Source organism: Leuresthes tenuis, unplaced genomic scaffold, assembly GCF_036924035.1.
Source record: "Leuresthes tenuis unplaced genomic scaffold, fLeuTen1.0.hap1 SCAF_8, whole genome shotgun sequence".
Taxonomy (NCBI): domain Eukaryota; kingdom Metazoa; phylum Chordata; class Actinopteri; order Atheriniformes; family Atherinopsidae; genus Leuresthes; species Leuresthes tenuis.
This window is the reverse complement of record NW_027325362.1, coordinates 12577728-12597372: the sequence shown is the minus strand read 5'-3', so window position 1 is coordinate 12597372 and position 19645 is coordinate 12577728. Positions and strand designations below refer to the sequence as shown.

At 37.7% G+C, this 19645-nt stretch overlaps 1 protein-coding gene across 1 annotated transcript in view; it reads left to right on the top strand.

Annotated features, from left to right (window-relative positions):
- Positions 1 to 19645, top strand: part of LOC140312974 (protocadherin-15-like) — a 192614-nt gene that overhangs the window by 118475 nt on the left and 54494 nt on the right. The window contains exons 18-22 of the mRNA XM_072390881.1: positions 990 to 1083; positions 7136 to 7264; positions 14173 to 14478; positions 15974 to 16204; positions 19327 to 19443. Coding sequence (XP_072246982.1) covers positions 990 to 1083; positions 7136 to 7264; positions 14173 to 14478; positions 15974 to 16204; positions 19327 to 19443 — 877 coding nt within the window. The remainder of the gene's footprint in view (positions 1 to 989; positions 1084 to 7135; positions 7265 to 14172; positions 14479 to 15973; positions 16205 to 19326; positions 19444 to 19645) is intronic.

The following is a 19645-nucleotide window of genomic DNA, read 5'->3' as shown; positions in this document are numbered from 1 at the left end:
ATCGCCATTAAGATCATTATTATTGCTACTTTAAACATGTATAGTGAATCATAATTGTCAAATTCACATCAAAGCTCTCTGTACCTTTCATTAGGTAGAAATGGCTTACATTTATTATGCTTTTAGATCCCTCATGAGCAGGAGATCCTATGGTCTAGAGGATTTAAAACAGCCTGTTGGCTATAGACCTACAGCATGTGATTCGAAAAATCTATATGCTGATTGAAGTTTAAGCAATTTGCAACTCAGACTTTAAAATTAGGCCAGGTCATGTGATAGTTATGCACTGCAGAGGCAGGAGGAATGCAGAGGTCAGGTTCTGCTTGGACTGCTTGGCCACAAGAGCTTTAATTCAGAAATGTATGTGAAGGATCGGGGCACTGCAGGGAATTGCTACAGGCATTAATTTAGCCGTGCGTTCAGATGCATTCGTCTTTTCCCCCTCTTTCGGTTCTGGTAGAGCCTCTCCTGAGTGCAGCAGCAAAATTGTTATGTGCTTGTGTGTGGCTCAACTTGCCCTTGTGTGCCTTGTGTTCAAACAAAGATAATCCAGTGTTCTGAATGGGAATCCATCCACACTTTGTATAAAGAATGCCAGAGAGCAAAATGATGGTGCGTGGACGAGCAGGAAGCGTGTTCTGCCTGCTGCAGTCATTAGAAGAAAAGCATGAATCTTTCCGTCTGTTCTCCATGTGCTCTGGGAGCAAGAGACTTGCTCCACAAGGAGAAGGAGCATTTTGTTCAATCAGTGACCGTGTTTTATAAACCCGTCAAATCTGACATTATTGTCACTAACTCTGAGGTGGACTCCTCTCACTGTCACGTTTATTGAACATATTTCAATATGTTCAAGATATTGAACATATTTCTATAAATGAATGCACTCTCATCATTTAACACAGAAAAGCAATGCAGAAATGGTTCAGAGCGGTCTTCCATGCCCTCTCTCTGACAGTAATATAAGTAACTTTTCTGACCTCTCTCAACAGGATTGGCCTTCTACTTCTGGGCAAGCCTCTGGACAGAGAGACCACTGATCAGTACCGTCTAATTGTCACAGCGTCCGATGGAAACCCTGGAGGGGTGAGGCATAACCCCTTTTATGAAACTATTGACCTTACTTCTCAGGGTCGTTGATCTCCAGACATTTACAGCAGATTAGGAGTTTATTGCTTGAAAAGATGGCTCACTAAATCCAAGTACTTTATTTAGAAGTAAAAAGCTTTTGTTTGAGCTCAGAGTTTAGTATCCTGTAATTTGGTTACAGTGTGTGCTAGCATTAAGAGTAAGGAGTTCAACACTATGATAATTATAGCACATATGCAGCAAACCAGTTCAATACTACAATAATTAGCAGTTTGCTCATTTAGTCATTTTATGTCATAACCATGACTTTGTCAACCTTGATCAAAGCCACTGTAAAACGAACTGCTGTGAATACAGCTGAGTTCATTTTTTGTCAGTTGTGTTCATTTAGAGTAACTTTCTGGTGTGTTAGTCAATAAGTAATTTCTCTTTGTTTAAATGTGAATAATTATGACCGGTGGGAAACAACGGCACAAAGTGTTAAACTTTACAACAGAGTGCTAACACTAGCCTAGCATTTGTGGTACACAAGGGATGTGAACGTCCGCTCTTTACAATTGATATGGATCGTGTTTGACCAGGTAAAGGAATTTTGCGCTGCATACACTTCACCTACAGCATTAAAAATACAGGACGGGATGTTATTTTAATCACTATAGATATAAATATAAATGGACTGATGAATATTTACACCCACTGCATTAATTACTCTAGTTGAACTAAAATGAACCCATTCAGTATGCAACAAAAGTCTCGAACGAATCCTCATTTCTTCATATATTGCCAAAAAATGGGAAATTAGTCCAGTCATTTACTGACACTTGTCCTTGTTTAGCTTGGAAGTCAAAATTTGGTTTGATTCTTCAGCACAGCCTGAACCCTTTTAGAAGAACTTTGTTATTTCTCAGGAATAGTTCTCCTGGCTTCTTGAAGGACATTTCAAAGCTCTTCTCTGGATGATGGCTGCCTTTTGTTCCATTCTTTGTCAATATGATCCCACCCTGCTCCGGTAATGTTGAGGTCCAGGCTCTAAGGAGTATCCGTCAAGATGTGTTGTCACTGTATTCAGTCCAATTCTTGTCATTTGGCATGCCTCTGCATTTTCTCCCGGTTTCCCTTCCTTAAGAGTGACTTCTTGACAGCCGCCCTTCCATGGAGACCATTTCTGATGAAGCTTCAGTGAACAGTAGATTTATCACTTGAAGGGCCAGACACATCTTTCAGCTTCTGTGTCAAGGCTTCACTAGACATGTTCTAATCTAATCTTGCTTAAGGTCATCAGTTATAGATACTGCTCATCTCCTGTACACTAAAAAAAAAACGAAAATTTAATAAAAGGAACATCTTTTATTTACCTAATAGAATGATATGATTGGATTTCATAAATGTATTGGATTTAGGTTTGTTAAGTGATTCATCCTTGTGGGTCTTAACTATTTCAAGTACTTGAAATAAAAACTTATTAAAAGAACATAAAGAAAAATGTCTAGCAAATTTCCACAAAATTATATTGTTTACTTTCAGCTTTAAGCAATCAAGGCTGAAAAGAACAACAATTAAATGTAATCAACTTCAACTCCTTATGCTGCCTCTGTCCTTTTACACATGCCCTTGATGTGCAACAAAGGCACATTTGTCCTGCCGTGAGAAGGGTGTGTGACAAAGGCCTTAAAAAGACCTTAAGAAAGACTGGAGAACTATTACCCCAAATCACTCAAAAATATCGCATGAAAGTCTGATTTCTTGGAAGCAACAAAACATAAAGAAATGTGACTTTTGCACAACATTGTACATGCACTATTGCATAAATACATGTATATTTCTTTTGATGTAGTATAGAAATATGAAAGTCATTTTAAATGCCATCGATGTCAATGTAAATGCCATTTTAAAATGAAAACTTTAATTTCTCAATCTATATCTAAACATCAGTATATTCATGTTTGTTTATTTTATTCCGTATTGACGTGGTAACCATATGTATTCATTTTGTAGAATTATTTATTCATTTAGTTCTAACATTGTTAATGTCACTGAAATATTAAATTCTGCTGGAAAACCTTTGGTCATGTCATTTGGGACGTCGATGTGAATCCCATTTTGATACGTACGTCATTGCTACAGACCAAGCTGGTTGTTTTTTGGTTGTTGACTGGTATATCACAGATATCATAGATATACCAGTCAACTTTCCTTTTTTTTCATTGCTTAAAGGAATGAGGCATTGTACACTGCATGATTTCGATAATATTGCATGTGTTTGGATTATTTTTTTTTAAACGAGGGAAAAATTGGGGTTTACCCATCATGCTAACAATAGTGTATTTGAATGAGTGTGATGTTTTCTTGTAGATATTCCTAAAGACTGCCACCAGTTCAATGTCATTGCAAATGGACTCCTGGGCTTTTTTACATTCACAGGGCTGTTTATCAAACCTTTGGACCAGCAGACACCAACCAAATGCAAATGCTGGCTGCGCTGTCTCCCGCCGGGACCTGATAATATGATACCAACAGCCTTAATTTAATTAGATTTCACCACAGTTCTTTGCCGCTGTCTCAGGTTCAGGGTTGAAATGCTGTTTCGTTTTAAAGATGAAGTCTGTGATGGGTTATGAATTACATGATGAGATGTCACAACACTGATGCTGATGCTGCCTTCTCACCTGCACACTTATAAACTATTGATGTCTTGGTTAAGTGGAGCTCTACGTTCTATGTATGCCCTGTATATGTTATGTAACAAAGTAGAAGGCAGTAGAAATATTATTATTATTATTATTATTATTATTATTATTATTATTATTATTATTATTATTTTAGAATGACAAAATAAAAAAGAGAAATTAGCATAATGAGAAATTTAGGATAATTTAGGACACTCTAAGCTCTCTTTTTATCAGGACTTTTTACTCATTCAGCTCAGTCTGGAATGTAATTAAGAAATGGAGTGATGAAGGTCAAGCTGAGTTCTGGAGGACTAAGAAAGCTTTCAGCGAGAACCTGCACAGGTATGACCTTCATCTGTGAGCCATAAGAAGAAACTTTTCCTGTATCCTAACAAAATTCCTTTTGAAGAATTTAAAGAATTGAATCCAGTACTTTTCCTGATGACATTAAAATAGAGCATACAGACACCCAACATCTTTGGAAAAAGACATTTGAAAAGAAAAGATCCTTAATAAAGACAAATATCCTCCAAACAACAACTGAACAAGCCTTTGCTGGCTGTAAAAAAGTAATATTGAGCTGTGAAACTTGCCAAATGACCAGGGTGCCCTAAAATTTGACTTGTGCAAATCTGTTTTTGATTTTTTTAAATGTAAAACATCCATGTAATTAAGTAATACAGCATTAATAGTGAAATTAACATATCATCTTTGACTTTTTGCCTTGTATAAATCAAGTTTTACTTGCTTAGCCATTCACAGTGACAGAAACTTTGACAAGGGCTGCCCACACATTTGCATCACACAGTAAAAATAGAAAGAGGGGACAGAAATTAAATAAGCGGTGATACAAAAGGAAGGGGATACCGAGGATTTGGATTTGTAGTTGGCTTGCACAGAACTTTGGTAACCAGGGAAACCAGGGAGAAACAGGGAGTGAAGAAAGCCAGCTCCCCTCTGTGCGGCTGCTCTTTGTGTACAGCCAGATTTGTGTTGGTGCAAATTTGGATTTACATAGACTTTGTTATTCCTTTTTTATATAATTTCTGTTAGCTCTTTGCTCTTTTAATGAAACAAATTGTCATAATTTGTATTTGAAAACTCTATTCTCACCAGTACAGCCTTTAATAAAAACTGCCAAGCACACTTCCACAAATGCATCCTGGCCTGCTGGATTAGCCATGGAGGGAGAGGGTAACTCCCAACAGCTTGATTATATCAGTCCAAAACAGGGGCTCTGATCAGAATCATCACTTAAAAGCAAAACAAGGTCAGTCACCTCTGGATTTATCAGAAGGCACAGAAGTTAAGACTCATTTATTTCATGTTAAATAAGTAATAGTAGCTCATTAATCAGCATCAGCGTCCACAGAGGAGAGATTTTTGTTGTTGGTAAGAATGCTCTCACCAGGATGGAAACACTAATTGGCCTGAGGTCCTCCTGTGAAATGAGAAGATGTCATCACAACAATGGCTAAAGGATGCACCTCCTCTTACTCTAGTTTCAGTTGTATGTTTGCTACAGAGGCATGGATTGTTTTCAGAATGATTTTCCATGTATGGTCTTACATGATTATACATATCTAAGAAGCCACAACAATGATCAAGGATTCCCCAACGGACAGCAAGATGAGGGTGGCATTAACTAGGTCGTTTCCGCATGACATGCGCCAAATGTCTCATTCGCCAGGGAAACTTCAAACAGCTGTCTTCTCTGGAGTATTTCTTCCTGCCGAAGCCAACTCCTCCCTCAACCTCCCATCCTTCCTCCCCCAAAAAGGAGGCCATTCTCTCCTCTATTTGCAAGCTCGTTTGCCCCAGGGCACTGAGAGTTTATACATTGTGCATATTCAGCCATTTTCGATGTTGATTTATAGGACGACTATATGTGTATGAACTATGTCATTGTTTGAAGGTTAGCAGCAACACAGTCGTCCACGCTGGCCTTGCAAATGAATGATAATGATGATGCCGGAAGGAATTAGTTTTACCCACTGAACTCAGCTATCAAAAGCTCCATATCAAATAGAGTATAGGAACAATTCACTAATAAATATGATACATTTTGAATAATAAATGTTCGGTGTAAAGAGTGAAAGGAGCTAAAGAGGCCAAAAGCTACATTATGTCACCATCTAGTGCAGTTAAAAAAAGGTTAGCATATGTACTGTAAGCTCGTTGAATAGTAAATTCCTATTTTAGAATAAAACGATATATCATTTGAAGGACATTATGGATGTGGTTTTATGCAGTCATCTTATAACCTTGTCACCTGAACTACTATCAATGCATCTTTCATAGCAAGAGTGCGTAGGATCAGAACCCCTCGCTTGCTTTATTTCTAATAGGTATGTTTTTTTATGTAGAAGTGCATCTGTTATTTAAATGTTAAAATAATTATAATTAATTCATTATTAATGTAAAAGAAAAAATGTTTTTCACAGCAATATTCCTGCTGCTTTTTTGTAAAGGCAGTAAATTTGATGAATTTTGAGTATTTTCTTTTAATTTTTTACTGTTTACTTCAGTTTTGACACAGACCATTGATGCCAATCAGAGTGAATTAACTGGAATGAGTAACAGCTAATACATTTGACTGTCCGCACATTAAATAGATTTTTTTAATCAACATGCTAAATACAGTACACATACAGTACACATACAGTACATGTTTTTCAGATGCTTGCGAGCTACAACTCTTGTTTGCCCTTTTCCTTTCTTTGCAACAACTAAAAAGCATTGGAGTAGTTGACATGTTGACATTTAAGAACTGTTTTTCTTGTTTCTTATTATACTTTTTTTTTCTCCATGTCTTTCTCTTCTTTCTCCTTCTCATTTAGTTTTTAAAGCAATTCAATGGCATTTAATATTTTTTTCTCAGCATCTAAGAATTATTTGAGTCTAAAGGGGCTTTTTGCAGGGTTAATATAATGAATACTGTAGCACCAATATCTGAACTATAGCAAATATCCCCACTTACCACTTTCATTTAGAGAAGTGTACTGATTGATATTGACTCCTAAATCACTTGCTGGTACAGCTACAGGTACTGTACATGCATAGCTCTTTAACCATATTCTATTTAATATGTATTCATATTCACAATATTCATATTAATTTCTACTGTGTTTTCAGTTTTAAATTTGGGCTTCCTTTTAACTCATTTATGAAGTTTTTAAGTCAACCAAGTTTGATTCTTTTAAGATGCCCGTTTTTACAGTCAACATGCAATCTATCACGTTTTTTTACCAAAAAAAATACATTATCCAAATGTAATTCAGTGTCTTTATGCATTTATGGTCTTTTCTTTTAAAATGAATTCTCAGTACTAAAAAATTCTAAATGTCCTTTATTTTAACATGTAATTTTTTTCTGTTTAGACATCAACTGCTACTGTGGACATAGTGGTCACTGATGTCAACGATAACGACCCTACTTTTAACCTCAACATTACCACTAATTTTACTGTTCGAGAAGAAGAGGCCGGTTTATTTGTGGGACAAGTCGAGGTAAGTGGAGTGTATGATAAAACCCCAATCACTTGCTCTTTTGAAATTACACAAATTTCATGTTTCTCTTAATTTGCTTCCACCATTATTTTCATTGTTGCATATTCACATTTTATATATAAATGGAATGGTAAATGCTTTTCTAGTCTTGTTGATTACTCAAAGTACTTTACAGTGAAGGTCACATTCACCGATTCACACATACATTTATACAGCAAGTCTTTAGTCCATTCAATCTTCACCTATGAAGTACTTATCTCTCTCACACACACACACTCACACATTTAACACATTTTGGACAATCTGGGGCTCAGTGTCTTGCCCAACATATGGGCAGTCTGTGACATGTAGACTTGGGAAGCCAGGGACAGAGCCACCAACCCTCAGATTGATAGATGGCCGGTCATCCTCCTGAGTGGCCATTGAATAATGATGGTAGCGGTTGGCCCCATTAAAAAAAATTACCAGGCTTTATTCAACATGGTTGGCCCAAAGCTGCCTCCCTGCTGGCTGCCTCGGCTGAGCTTCATTGAGCAGCCAGATTTTTCTAATTACTGCTACAGATTGATGTTTGTGAGTGGATTAATCATGGAATTATGATTGCTGATATCTTCTATCAGTATGAACATTGCAGAGATGCAGTTCATCTTCACATCATAGACAAACTTCGGTCAGAGTAAATAAGATGAAGCTTTAGACCTGATTCTGCATCCTCCCCACATTGGGACAAACGCATGTCTCCATGTTACAGCGTTTTTCAGATTCAGAGTTATGTGTAGCAATCTGAGCTGTGGGCTACTCTTGGTTGAGTCGGCCTTCTTGTTTGTCCTTCAATTCAATACAGTTTAATTATATAGCGCCAAATCGAATCAAATGTCATGTCAAGGCACTTCAGTGATACAGTCCAATTCAAGCCAATTAGAGTCCAAAGCATTGTAATCATAATACAATCAAATCCAATTGAATAAATTCAAAATTAGTCCAATTCATACATACAGAGCCAACTCAAAAAACAATTTCCTAGCTCAGGAAAACAACAGATTGCACCGAAACTTCTCTTTGGTCCAGTCCCCCGTGATGAGCATGAATGAGGCGACTGTGGAGAGAAACCGCTCCCTTTTAACAGGAAGAAACCTCGGCAGAATCAGACTCAGGAAGGTGGCCATCCGCCTCGAACAGCTGGGGTTTGAGAGGACAGAAAAGAAGGGACAAGAAGGGATCTTTCCTGTAATCTCTTTTGATCTATTTAGTGTTACTCTGCTTTGGAAAACACATAAGTTCAAGTGGACAAATATCTGCTTTGGTACAGAGTGAAATTAAGTGTTCAGATAATAAAGATTGACCAGTGCAGCTATTTTCTGTGCTTTTTACCTTTTCTGTCTTGTTCTCTATTGTATTTGGCACTTGGTCTTCTTTGTGATAAAATCAGTTGCTGCTAGCACCCTCAGGCTTAAAATAACTTTCCAAAGATGGGATATGTAGAAGTAAAGTTAAATGTTAGTAGTTTATGAAACATGAAAAAGGACAAAAGGACACATGATGGTAGCTTGGTGTTTATGTGCGGTAAAGCTTGCTTGAGTTTTCCTCACAAATGTTTTTTCAGAAATGCAGCCAACAGCTAGAATGAGGCTTACACACCAACTTTCTCCCTTTGTCCTGCTTTTGGAAGGTTTTCAGAGCTGGCACCTTAACAGCTTGAACCTAGATTCTGACTGAAAAGAAAAGTACATCAAAGTACTTAGTTCAACATTGTCCTGCTCTCTATACACATGCACTTTGAAGAGCTGCAGCTTATTCTGTTGTAGCTGATCCACAATTTCTGGAAGCTTTTTTTTATTCAGAGAAACACTTTTAACAAAAATCACTGTAAATACAGTTGGCCAAGAAATGACTGAATTGGATATGGAAACATTTTTACACTATTTTTTCTGCTGACTTTAGAAACCCCTTTCATTTCTAACACTCTTTTTAGAAAAAACTAATCCTGCAAGACCGGGTTATACATATTTATTAAAAAAGACATGCTAAAATGGGGGAACTCTCATTATCTTGGCGTGATGGAAACTGGACAGAGTTAAAACACCGTCAACAGAACATTTGTCATTACAGCTACACAGATGACACCGATAATTCTGTTGCTCCTCTAGCATCTTTGCTGTGTCAGTGCTAAGAAAAAGTGGGGAGGAAAAAAAGGGGATTTCAGTTAAGGGCCCAGTTTGAAAAAACTGTAGTTAACTGGAGTGCGTTTAGAGCACTCCCGCTAGAGTTCTAAGAAGACCAAAGTGTACCAGAACATTAGATAGTTTAGCTTGACATTCAGGTTGTTATCGATTGTATTTCAAAAGTGTTGCTGTTATTTTATAAATCATTAGCTTTACCATAGATACATTTCTGCTTGAAAAATGTGAATCCAGCTGGTCCCTTAGATCTTTAGGAGGCAGTTTTCTAGCGATGGCTGAAGTCAGAACCAAATATGGTGTAATACTTTAGACAGCATTCGTTACCGCACCAAACCAACTACAACTGCAACTATCTTTTAGTTACTATTTTTTTTTGTTTTGTGAATTTCCTCCAGTTTGAGCTTCACTGGGATTTGAGTAATTTGTTCTGCTTTTTATCAAACACTCTTAATATTCAGATGTTTGAAAAGTCCAATATTTATCTCGTAATTTTTTAATTAGAAACACTAAAATAAGAAAACTTGACATGTTGGAGACTGGGAAAAGTGAAAACACACACCAGCACCATCATGGTAAGTATTATTTTAGTGTCTATCTTTTAGCCTCTTACCGGTTCATCTCTTTGACTTAATTCATTTATGGTTGAGATGGCGTTCCCTTTTTCAAGCAGGAAACTGCAACGTAAACGGACTTCTCATATTTCATTTATTTTCATAAATGAAACCTTCTCACCATTAAAGACGTGACATTTAGATTAAGTAAGTAAGTGTCTGTAATGTATGTAAAATGCTCGATATCACATTTAAAAGTCTGCTTAACCTTTTTAGCCTCATTAAGTCATTGGTAAAGTCTAAAGGAAAGAAAGGTTAAATAAAAGCATGATTAGGTAGAGATAAAAGATTGATATAATAAAAAATGACTGAGATGCTGAGATACTGAGATACTGATATGACATGCTTGACTATGTCAACATGGCACTTTGTCAACTTGTGCAGTCTGTGTATCGTTATTTGATATAAACGATTTACTTTACACTAACAATTTCTCTGTTTAATCTCCCCTTCTGTTAGACTGAGGAATGATTAGTACAGTAAGTGCTAGATCTGTTCCCGCTGGCCCGAATGACATCTTGTAATGAGCAGATTGTTGTTGGAACTTTGTGCTCTTGTATGGCTGTTATAAGTCCTGTCTTGTTTAACAAATGTTGTCCCTATCAAAACGTTAGCCTGCAGCTCAGTGTCACATGACACACTAAGTAAGACTCCAAGTGATTGATGAGGCAATGGATGAGGTGCAGACTTCTGGAGTGGAGCCGTTATTTATGTCCACATTTAAATCTGATGTTACGCTCAGATCGGCTCACTTTTTTCCCGTGCTGCCTTGAATTCACCTACAGGAGGAGAGTCATAATGCAGCCAGCCACAAAGCTGCCGGCAGCTGCCAAAGAGGAAAACTGCAGTGCAAATGCATAATGCTTTTAAGTAGCTTAACTGCTGGCCTTGAAGCATTTTGGATTATCGTTGCAATAATTGGAACTGGTTCCCACCTGTTCTTATTTTACACACACAGACATAAATTGAAGACAATCTACCTAGTTATCACCACTGACAGCAGTCATCTGCTCTACGACTGACGATAAGCCCACTCTGTGTTTTCCTAGCAGGGGGCTCTAATCTCAGTATGCTGATGACTGGTGAACAAATCCACACGGTGTTGTGTCTGACACATCTTTGAGGCATTGTGTAAAATAGTTTCTAGTCAGACTATAACCCCTATAACTAGTCAGGCTATAGAACATAAGGCTATCTATGTTTTCATCAGTGGGTTTGCCATGTTTTTAGTGGTTCAAGACACAATTAAACAATTCTGTCAAATTTTCACTTGGATAAAACGCACTCCTTGTTTGGTTTGAAGCGAATGATATCAGTGCCTAAATCAAGCTTCAAATTATGAACTTTCTTTGCCTGTAATATCAGACTGAATTCAGGAGTACTGTGCAAAAGTCTCGAGCCACTCTTCATTTCTTTATATTATGCCTCCAAGAAGTCAGACTTTTTTATCATACACTGCCCGTCCAAAAAAAAAAAAAGCAGCATTTGCTGTGACATCGTTTCAATAAGCTTCTGGAATGGATTGCATTTATTTCCGTCCAGAGTTGCATTCATTTTTTGCCAAGATTTTGTAATGATGATGGGAGAGTCGGACCGCTGCGCAAAGTCTTCTCCAGCACATCCCAAAGATTCTCAATGTGGTTAGGGTCCAGACTCTGTGGTGGTCAATCCATGTGGGAAAATGATGTCTCATGCTTCCTGAACCACTCTTTCACAATTTTGGCTCGACTAATCCAGGCATTGTCATATATATGACCGTGACGTCGGGGACGATCATTTTCCACGACCACAGGATGTACCTTCCGACATGGTTGTTTAAGAAATGAGAAGCTACTCACTGCATCAGTTAGGGTTAAATAACTTGTTGCCAGCTGAAACATAATCCTTCATGCAGTTATTGTCCAGTGGGAGGCTCTTACCTCTTTGCTTAATTAAATCCAGGTGGTGACTTTTTTTTTTGGACAGACAGTGTATTTTAAAGTGGTCTTGAAAAATAATTCTCCTGTCGTCCTGAAGGACTTTCAAAGGTTTTCTTAGGACACAAATTACCAGTCCAGCCCTTGTACCTGGCCATTTTTTATTTTTCTATTAGTCTACTTGACACTGAACTGTGACTCATTCAGTCACAAAAAGGGTACCTAACTTAGGAAGTTAACCATTGAAGTCTCCACACATAGAGAGTTGCTGATTAATTTCAAATAGTATCTTTTGGCTGTTTGTTACTACTGTGATTTATTTATTTTTGATACATTTTAGCACAATACAAAAAAAATGCACCTGATACTATCCTAAAGTCGATAAGACAGAACCATCGACATCAAACCTAAAAACATAGAATTGCTCTGTGTTGTCAAATGATTGCATGGTCCTGTGGCCATACAGTGTATAAACAGTGCAAGTATATTGCTAACCTGAGTCTCCGCAGGTTTGCACTTACAGTGCATTCATTCAACTGTAAGTCTATATCACTCATCAAGAGTGTAATTGGGAAAAGAATTTGGGAGAAGTTGGTTCCTTTTACAGCCAATTTAATCCAAAACTCTGAAGGTAACCTCCTTCAATGTTGGTTATGTGTCTACCATAAGTTACCATGGTGATCTAGCCAAGTTGAAATAGAAGCATCTTACTGACAATGAAAAGTTCGACATGCCTCACTAAATCATTAGTCTTGCTTTTTTTTTTAGTACACCTCAAAGCTGTGATGATCATATGTGTTGCAAAAGCTCTGCAGTAGTGATCTTATGCACATCACTACAAATCAAAAGGCTTCAGTTTATAAATAGGGGATGAGAGAGCAGCGAGGTCTTAAAAACAGGCATACAACAATTTTCTATAAACGTGATGAATGTCAGCAGTTAACCTCTTCTCACATGAAAGAAAAATGAAAGAAAACTAGTCATGTTTGTTTTATTAAGACTTGATGCAAAAGGTAAATTTGTGGTATATTTTTTTTATCAGTCGTGTGTCTCTGCAGCTTCCTTTCCCTGCCTCTGCTATTCGTAGGCCTCTTTTTTCTGCTCCTTTGTGAAGCTTTGTCCTCACTTGAAATAAGGCTGAGAAATGGATGCACTCTGGCTTGATATAATTTTTTTCTTCCACCTTCATCTTAATTACATAAAAGAAGCACAGACATGTATCTACTTAGATTTGATAATCAAAACTTATTTTAGCCTTGTTGGCTCATTACAGTATCACAGAGACTGTGCCTCTCTTTGGCTCTTCATTTCTCTTTTAATTTCTTTTTAATTCTGTTTTATTTGAGTCTATATTTAAATAATTTGAAATTGATGGACGTCTTAGCTCTCAAAAAATTCCTTTTTTATTCCAGAGTTATGTCTTTTGTACTTACAAATTGCACATTCACTTGAGTTTTTATGCATGGGAAATGGAACCCCAATGTGAGAGTTGCATCGGCAGTCGGCTCGGCTGCATCGCTGAAGCTTACATGGCTTTGTACTTGAAGGCTTTGTAAATATGCAAGGCGTTAAGATAAAGCCAAGCTCTAATGGATCATGTAATGGATCAAACCCTCTTAACAGCTGTTGTTTACAGGAAGTGAAATCCTTCTGCACTTCTCTTTTGAAATCAGTTATTTATATGCTGTATCTGGTTGAATATTTACCTGTGTGGTGTTATTGATGTATGCAAAAGGATTGTCAATGTTTCTTGCAGGTTGTCAGCTTACTTAAGCAGCTTGAGGCATAAAACAAAGTTTACTGATAGCATTTCTCTGATGCTCTATTTAACAGATCGTTAGCCACAGATTATACTTCCATCTGATTATTCAGGCTATATTATACTCTGCCTATGTTCAGTTCATGTTGGTACAGACAAATTCTCTATGAAATGTAGATGTGCTCGTGCAATTAATTACAGTCATTGCAGTTCACTCACTTGCTTTGGGAGCCTTGCAACATTTTATTGGGATTGCTTTAAAAGAGTGAAAGCTGCAAGCTGATAACAAATGGCTTAAACTGGAGTCAATCAAAGGACTTCATTAAAGTAGATCATTTATGAGGATGAGCCACTCAGACTGTGTTATTATGTGTGTTCCTTTACCCATTATACAATGACAGTGATTAATCTTGCCATTGCTGATCATTTTCTTTCTCCTCAGGCCACAGATCCAGATGCAGGAGCGAATGGCCGGGTTTTCTACCGGATTGTGAATCATCCTGACTTGTTTGTAATTGGTCTTAATGGGAGTATCTACACACGAGTGCCACTAGACAGAGAGTTAAGGAGCCAGTATAACTTGGTAGTAGAGGCCTCAGATGGGGCAGTGGACCCTCGACGGACCTCGTTGACTCTCTCGGTCCAGATTGCGGATATAGATGACAACAGTCCAGTCTTCTCCCAGCAGACCTATGTGGTGAATGTACCTGAGAACAGCCCTGTGGGAACTGTGGTGCTGAGGCTAAGTGTAAGTTTTTTTTTTTCTGGCCAACATCATTGTTTCTTTTGTTTATTTTTATGCCTCCTGTATCCCTTAGGATCATTATGATGTTTGCACAAAAAGGCTTCAGGCATTTCTTAACCAAATCAGCGAGCAATTCAGTATTTCTTTTCAGATACGAACATTTTAACAAACCAGAAAATGCACCTCTGTATGCACACACGGTAGAGAAACACAGGTGGTATTTGAAGCTTCTGGGTACTGTCAGATTGAATGAGGCTTTAAAGTGTTTTTTTTAGTTCTATCAAAACTTTGGTATAAAATCCATCTTCCCTGAAAAACAATAATGTGCCATGAATTTTGAAAAAAATTCAATCTAGGAGAAATCAGCCTGGTTATCAACATTGTTAGATATCGGTGCAAACGTTTTCCCTGAGGTGAAGCGTAGGGGAAACTTGTGCATGCAGAGCAAACATGAACAGAGGGGCGAGTAATTGCTGCCATATTGTGAATGGCATTACCCGGATGGGATGTAGCAGGAGGTGGTTAGAGCAAGGAGAGGACAGGAGGAAAAGATGCAGGGTTTGTGTGAAGGTTACAGGCAAGATACCTCTGAGCATGAGTTGGGCAAATCGGAGGTAAATGTTTTTGCTGTGTATTGAAATCATTTCAGCCCACATTAATGCTATGACCAGAAAAGCAGCATGTCAAAGCCTCTGTTTACTGTTGAATTAAGCAAATAGTTCTTATATACAAGTTCTTTGGAACCCCTTCTGCTCTAAGACGGTCTCCAGGGCTTTCCTACCATGTCTGTGATCTGTAGATCCTGCCACAAATCCTGTTCGTAGGGACAAAACACTTTAGAATGTCACTGTTTTCTGTTAACTGTGTTTTGAACCTTCCAATCTCAACACTGCCAAAAAGCATAGCTTGGAGTGAGTATTTGTGGAGACTTTCAAAAAAGCAATTTACCTCCTACAGTGTTAGAACTCTCTGATAAATAACTGATTTCCAATTTAATAAAAATAAAACAGAGATGATTAAAATGTAAATTTCAAAAATTATATCTTTTAAGCCACTGGACATCAATTTACATAATTCCCAACCTGAAAAAAACTTCTAGTTCCTCTAAATCATCATTAAAAATCAAATTGTGGCATGGGTATGAATATATCTGGTTTCATCTGTTTATGCCTAATCTAATAATCTATCACAGTAGCCTTTGGAAATTATTTCTGCTTTGAGACTAGTGATTTAATTCAATAAACTTGCTTTCCTCAGTGACTTAATTTAATTAGAAACTGATTAATGATTGATGGAAGTAAGCCTTGCAGCATAAAATATGCAGAATTAAAAAGGAGACATTAAAATGAATTGTGTACAGCCTATTCCCATTTGCTTGCGTGTCTCGGGTAAGGGCCCGATTTTGAGAATCTAATGTATGGCTCTTCCTCTCTTTCCTGCTTGTCTTTTGTCGTCTTTTATACACTCAACCCTCTTGTTTTTGTTCCCCTTCTCCCAGGCTGTGGACCCAGACCTTTTCTCCAATGTAACATATCGGATCAAGACTGAATCAGCAAGGCAGCTGTTTTCTTTGAACCCTATCACAGGGGAGTTGGCTGTGCTGCAGACTCTGGACTTTGAGGACCTGACAGCTATGGGCATGGGGGCATCTTACACTTTCCAGGTGGAAGCTGTCGACCAAGGAGGAGTAATTCCCCCAGGGCAAGCTACAGTCACGATCCGCATCACGGTAAGAGTCCCTTAATAGCCAGCCTACCAATACTATTTGTGTTCTGTTCTCCTTTCATCTATCCTCATCATCACTCTGAAGGTGCAGCACTGGCAGTGAATATGTGATAAGTTATTAGCATAGCACAATAGTAATAGCTTGCAAAGGCCATACTATAAAAAGGAATTGAAGATGTAGTACAGTGTTGCAACAACCGTTATTGTGACATGCTATTCATTATGACAGGTGATTGCATTAGCTTTGTAAAACACATTTTAGCCTCCTGAACTGCTCACTCCCACTGCATCACTGTTATAAGAGAATTGACAGATAGGTGTTTCTGTCTAGCACACTGTGCTTTTTCCAGCCCCAAATTTCTCTTAAGTTTTGTGACGGTAGTTATGCCAAGTTTTATGAGAGCATGTTCTCCCTTTGTAGCCTTTTAAGAGATTAACAGCTGAGCAAACAAAAAAAGATTCTGTTGTGATTTTATTCATGTGTTTATGCAAGAGTTCATTGTATTTTCTATGGAACACTATGAAATGTGTGCACGCTTATCTCTTCTCATGAATTAAGTCCACTCCTGACAGTCTGTGGATTAGGCTGTCAGTGTTGTACGTGAATAACCGGAAGTGCCTTATTTAAGCAGGTCTTCCAACCTGCAGGACAAGCTTTGTTGCATTTTGCGTGTTGTCACCCATGAAAATTGTTTGATAGAAAAAGGAATTGCACAGCCACTGATATCTAAGCAGTGCTATTTGAAATTACTTAGAATGAGCCTTTTGAATTGGCACAGGCTTCTGGGGGACTAGATATGGAGTTGATTCAACTGATTTGACTTCCTTTCTCATATGACACCCCCAGAGAGTTATTTGAAGTAATCTGTGTTTGAATTTACCTTTTTATTGTTTTGTTGCTGTGTCTTTTATTGTATTTCTTGATGTCATCGATTGCATGGTGAATCTCTCCTGCTGTTCTGAATGAGTCTCTCAAACTTTCTCTTCTATTTTTTACTTAAGAAATGTTTGTCTGTAAGTATGTGCCTTTGTGTGCAGAGAGATAAAGTCATTTTTGTATGTCTTGTTGCACATGCATATTTCAAGTCGACACAGGTGTGTCTGTGCTTGCATCTTGTCCTGCTTGTCTTGTGAACATTTGCCACACTAGGATGAGGCTTTGTTGTTCAGAGTAAAAGCTGGATCATAGATTTTCTGCTGGAAAACACTAAACCTGTGTATAGATCAAAGTAAGGCTGCCCTCCACCATTGGATTTATAGAACAGAGATTGTTGCCCATGGCTCAGCCAAAACAGTGTAAAGTAAAGAGAAATCCCAAGTGAAAGGAAGATCAAGTTCCTGTATTTATTCCATACAATTGAGTTTTTTTCTGAGAAAAATATGAAAGCAAGGGTTGCTCAATTAACATTTAATTTCTCACCAGACCCACAATGTGGTAGTGTTCAGCTGTTTATTATTTACAGAGAAAAGAGTGATTAAAGCCGTGGTGGTGTGATGATTAACTTCTCTCAGCAGTTCTGAATAGCAGCTAAACTATGTGATCTCTCAAAGGTTTTTTTTTCTAATTCCAGACAAAAGATGAGAAATGCTGTGAACACCACTAGTTTATCCAATTGCTGTTTATTGTCTTCTTGTGTGGCTCGCAGCATGGTCCAGCATTCATGTTTTTTTTTCATATGCCACATAATTATGCTTTAATTTTTCTAATTTTGGTTGTCACGTCTGTATGATTACTGCTTTGTTCAGACAATGAGACATTGTTCCTCTTGAAATCCATTTATTTAAAATCCACACTAAAAACTTTTATAATGGAAGTTGATTAATGGATTGCATATTCAAGTGTCAGATGAGTCACTGTCTGTTGAAATTTCTGAAAAAGAAATGTTTTAGGCAGTTATTTGAAGACAGCTACACCTGGTATGCCTGATTTCAGAGGGCAAATTGTACTGTAAGATGAGAGCTCTCGTGGAGAAGGTCCAATCCCCTTTTGTCACAAATGGGGATCTGGGAAAAAAGTTATCACGTTGTTATCTGTGAATCTCAGTGGTTGAGAGGGATCATACCAGATTGATAAATCAAAGATGTATTTGGGGGCAAAGTCTTTTAAAACCTTTAAAGGTAGGTGTTAGGGTTGTAAAAAACAATTTGAAATTCAACAGGGAGCCAAGCAAAGAGGTGATGTGTCCATGCCTTTGTGTCTCTTATAATATGTCTAGCAATGTTTAATCAACTGAAGACTATGGAGGAAGCTCTGACTGAAACCTGATTTTAGTAAATAACAATCATCAAGGTGAAAGTAAATACACTCATTCAGCTTTTGATATACCTCAACAACCAGTCCAATTATAGTCTATGCATATTAGACTTGTCTCTATCTACCACCCCTTGCCTGGCTGCAGCTTTTCACCCTAGACACAAAAACTCTTCACTCTTAAGCTTGGCCATGTTACCAAGAAGTTACTATTAAAGTTACATAAATGTTGTTAGCAACTGCAAGTCTTGAGATACCAACCCATGGTGACAGGATTGGTTCCTTGAACCTTTTTACTTGTCACTTACCTGTCGAGTTATTGCTACATTTCACAGATGCAACAGGATGAAGTATCTTTGTCACATTTTGATTAAACACTAGAAATGACCACAACACTGACCCAAACTAGGAGAGAAAGGGGAATAGTAAAGTGTTAGTTTTGTTTAAAGAAACTACATTTTTAGTTTTCATCCAGACACAGTACAAATTGTACATTTTATATATTGTTAAATTGTTGTGCAAATGTTATGTTGTCATTTATTATGTTCACCTGCAAATGGATGATTACAGTATGCATATATTTGACTGGCGACAGTCGGCTCACGATTCTTTAAGTGTTTGGAAAAATCTGAGTAACATAATTACCAATATGAGACCATTTTGAAGGTAAAGGCAAGCAAAGCCGTAACTGCAAATTCTGCAATATCACAATATTATTATACTGTCTGCCTCTTCCTTACTAGCTCTGTGGGAGAGTAAATGTTATGTTCTGAAACTAAAATGTTTCATGTGCTTCTATAAATATAGTGTTTAGATAGATACAGGCCACAGATGTATCACCAGTACCTTAACTGTTTATCTGTTTTTCATTCCAGGACATGAATGACTTCTCACCCGTCTTTAGACAGGACCTGTATAAGGGCATGGTCGCACCCAATGCAGAGAAAGGAACAGTCATCACCACTGTTTTTGCTGAAGACCGAGATCCACCGGTGAGTGTAAACTAATAAATAAGACACACTTTAGATTTATATTCAGTAGATGTCATACAGCAGAGGAGAAAGAAATGTGAAAAAGCTTTGACAGTGTCATGGAGACAAAATTCACCAAGCAGAGAATCAGCCATTTCCACCTGCAGCATATCAGATGATCCATTTTAAAGATGTGTTCAACACTGTGATGCTCTCATTAGAG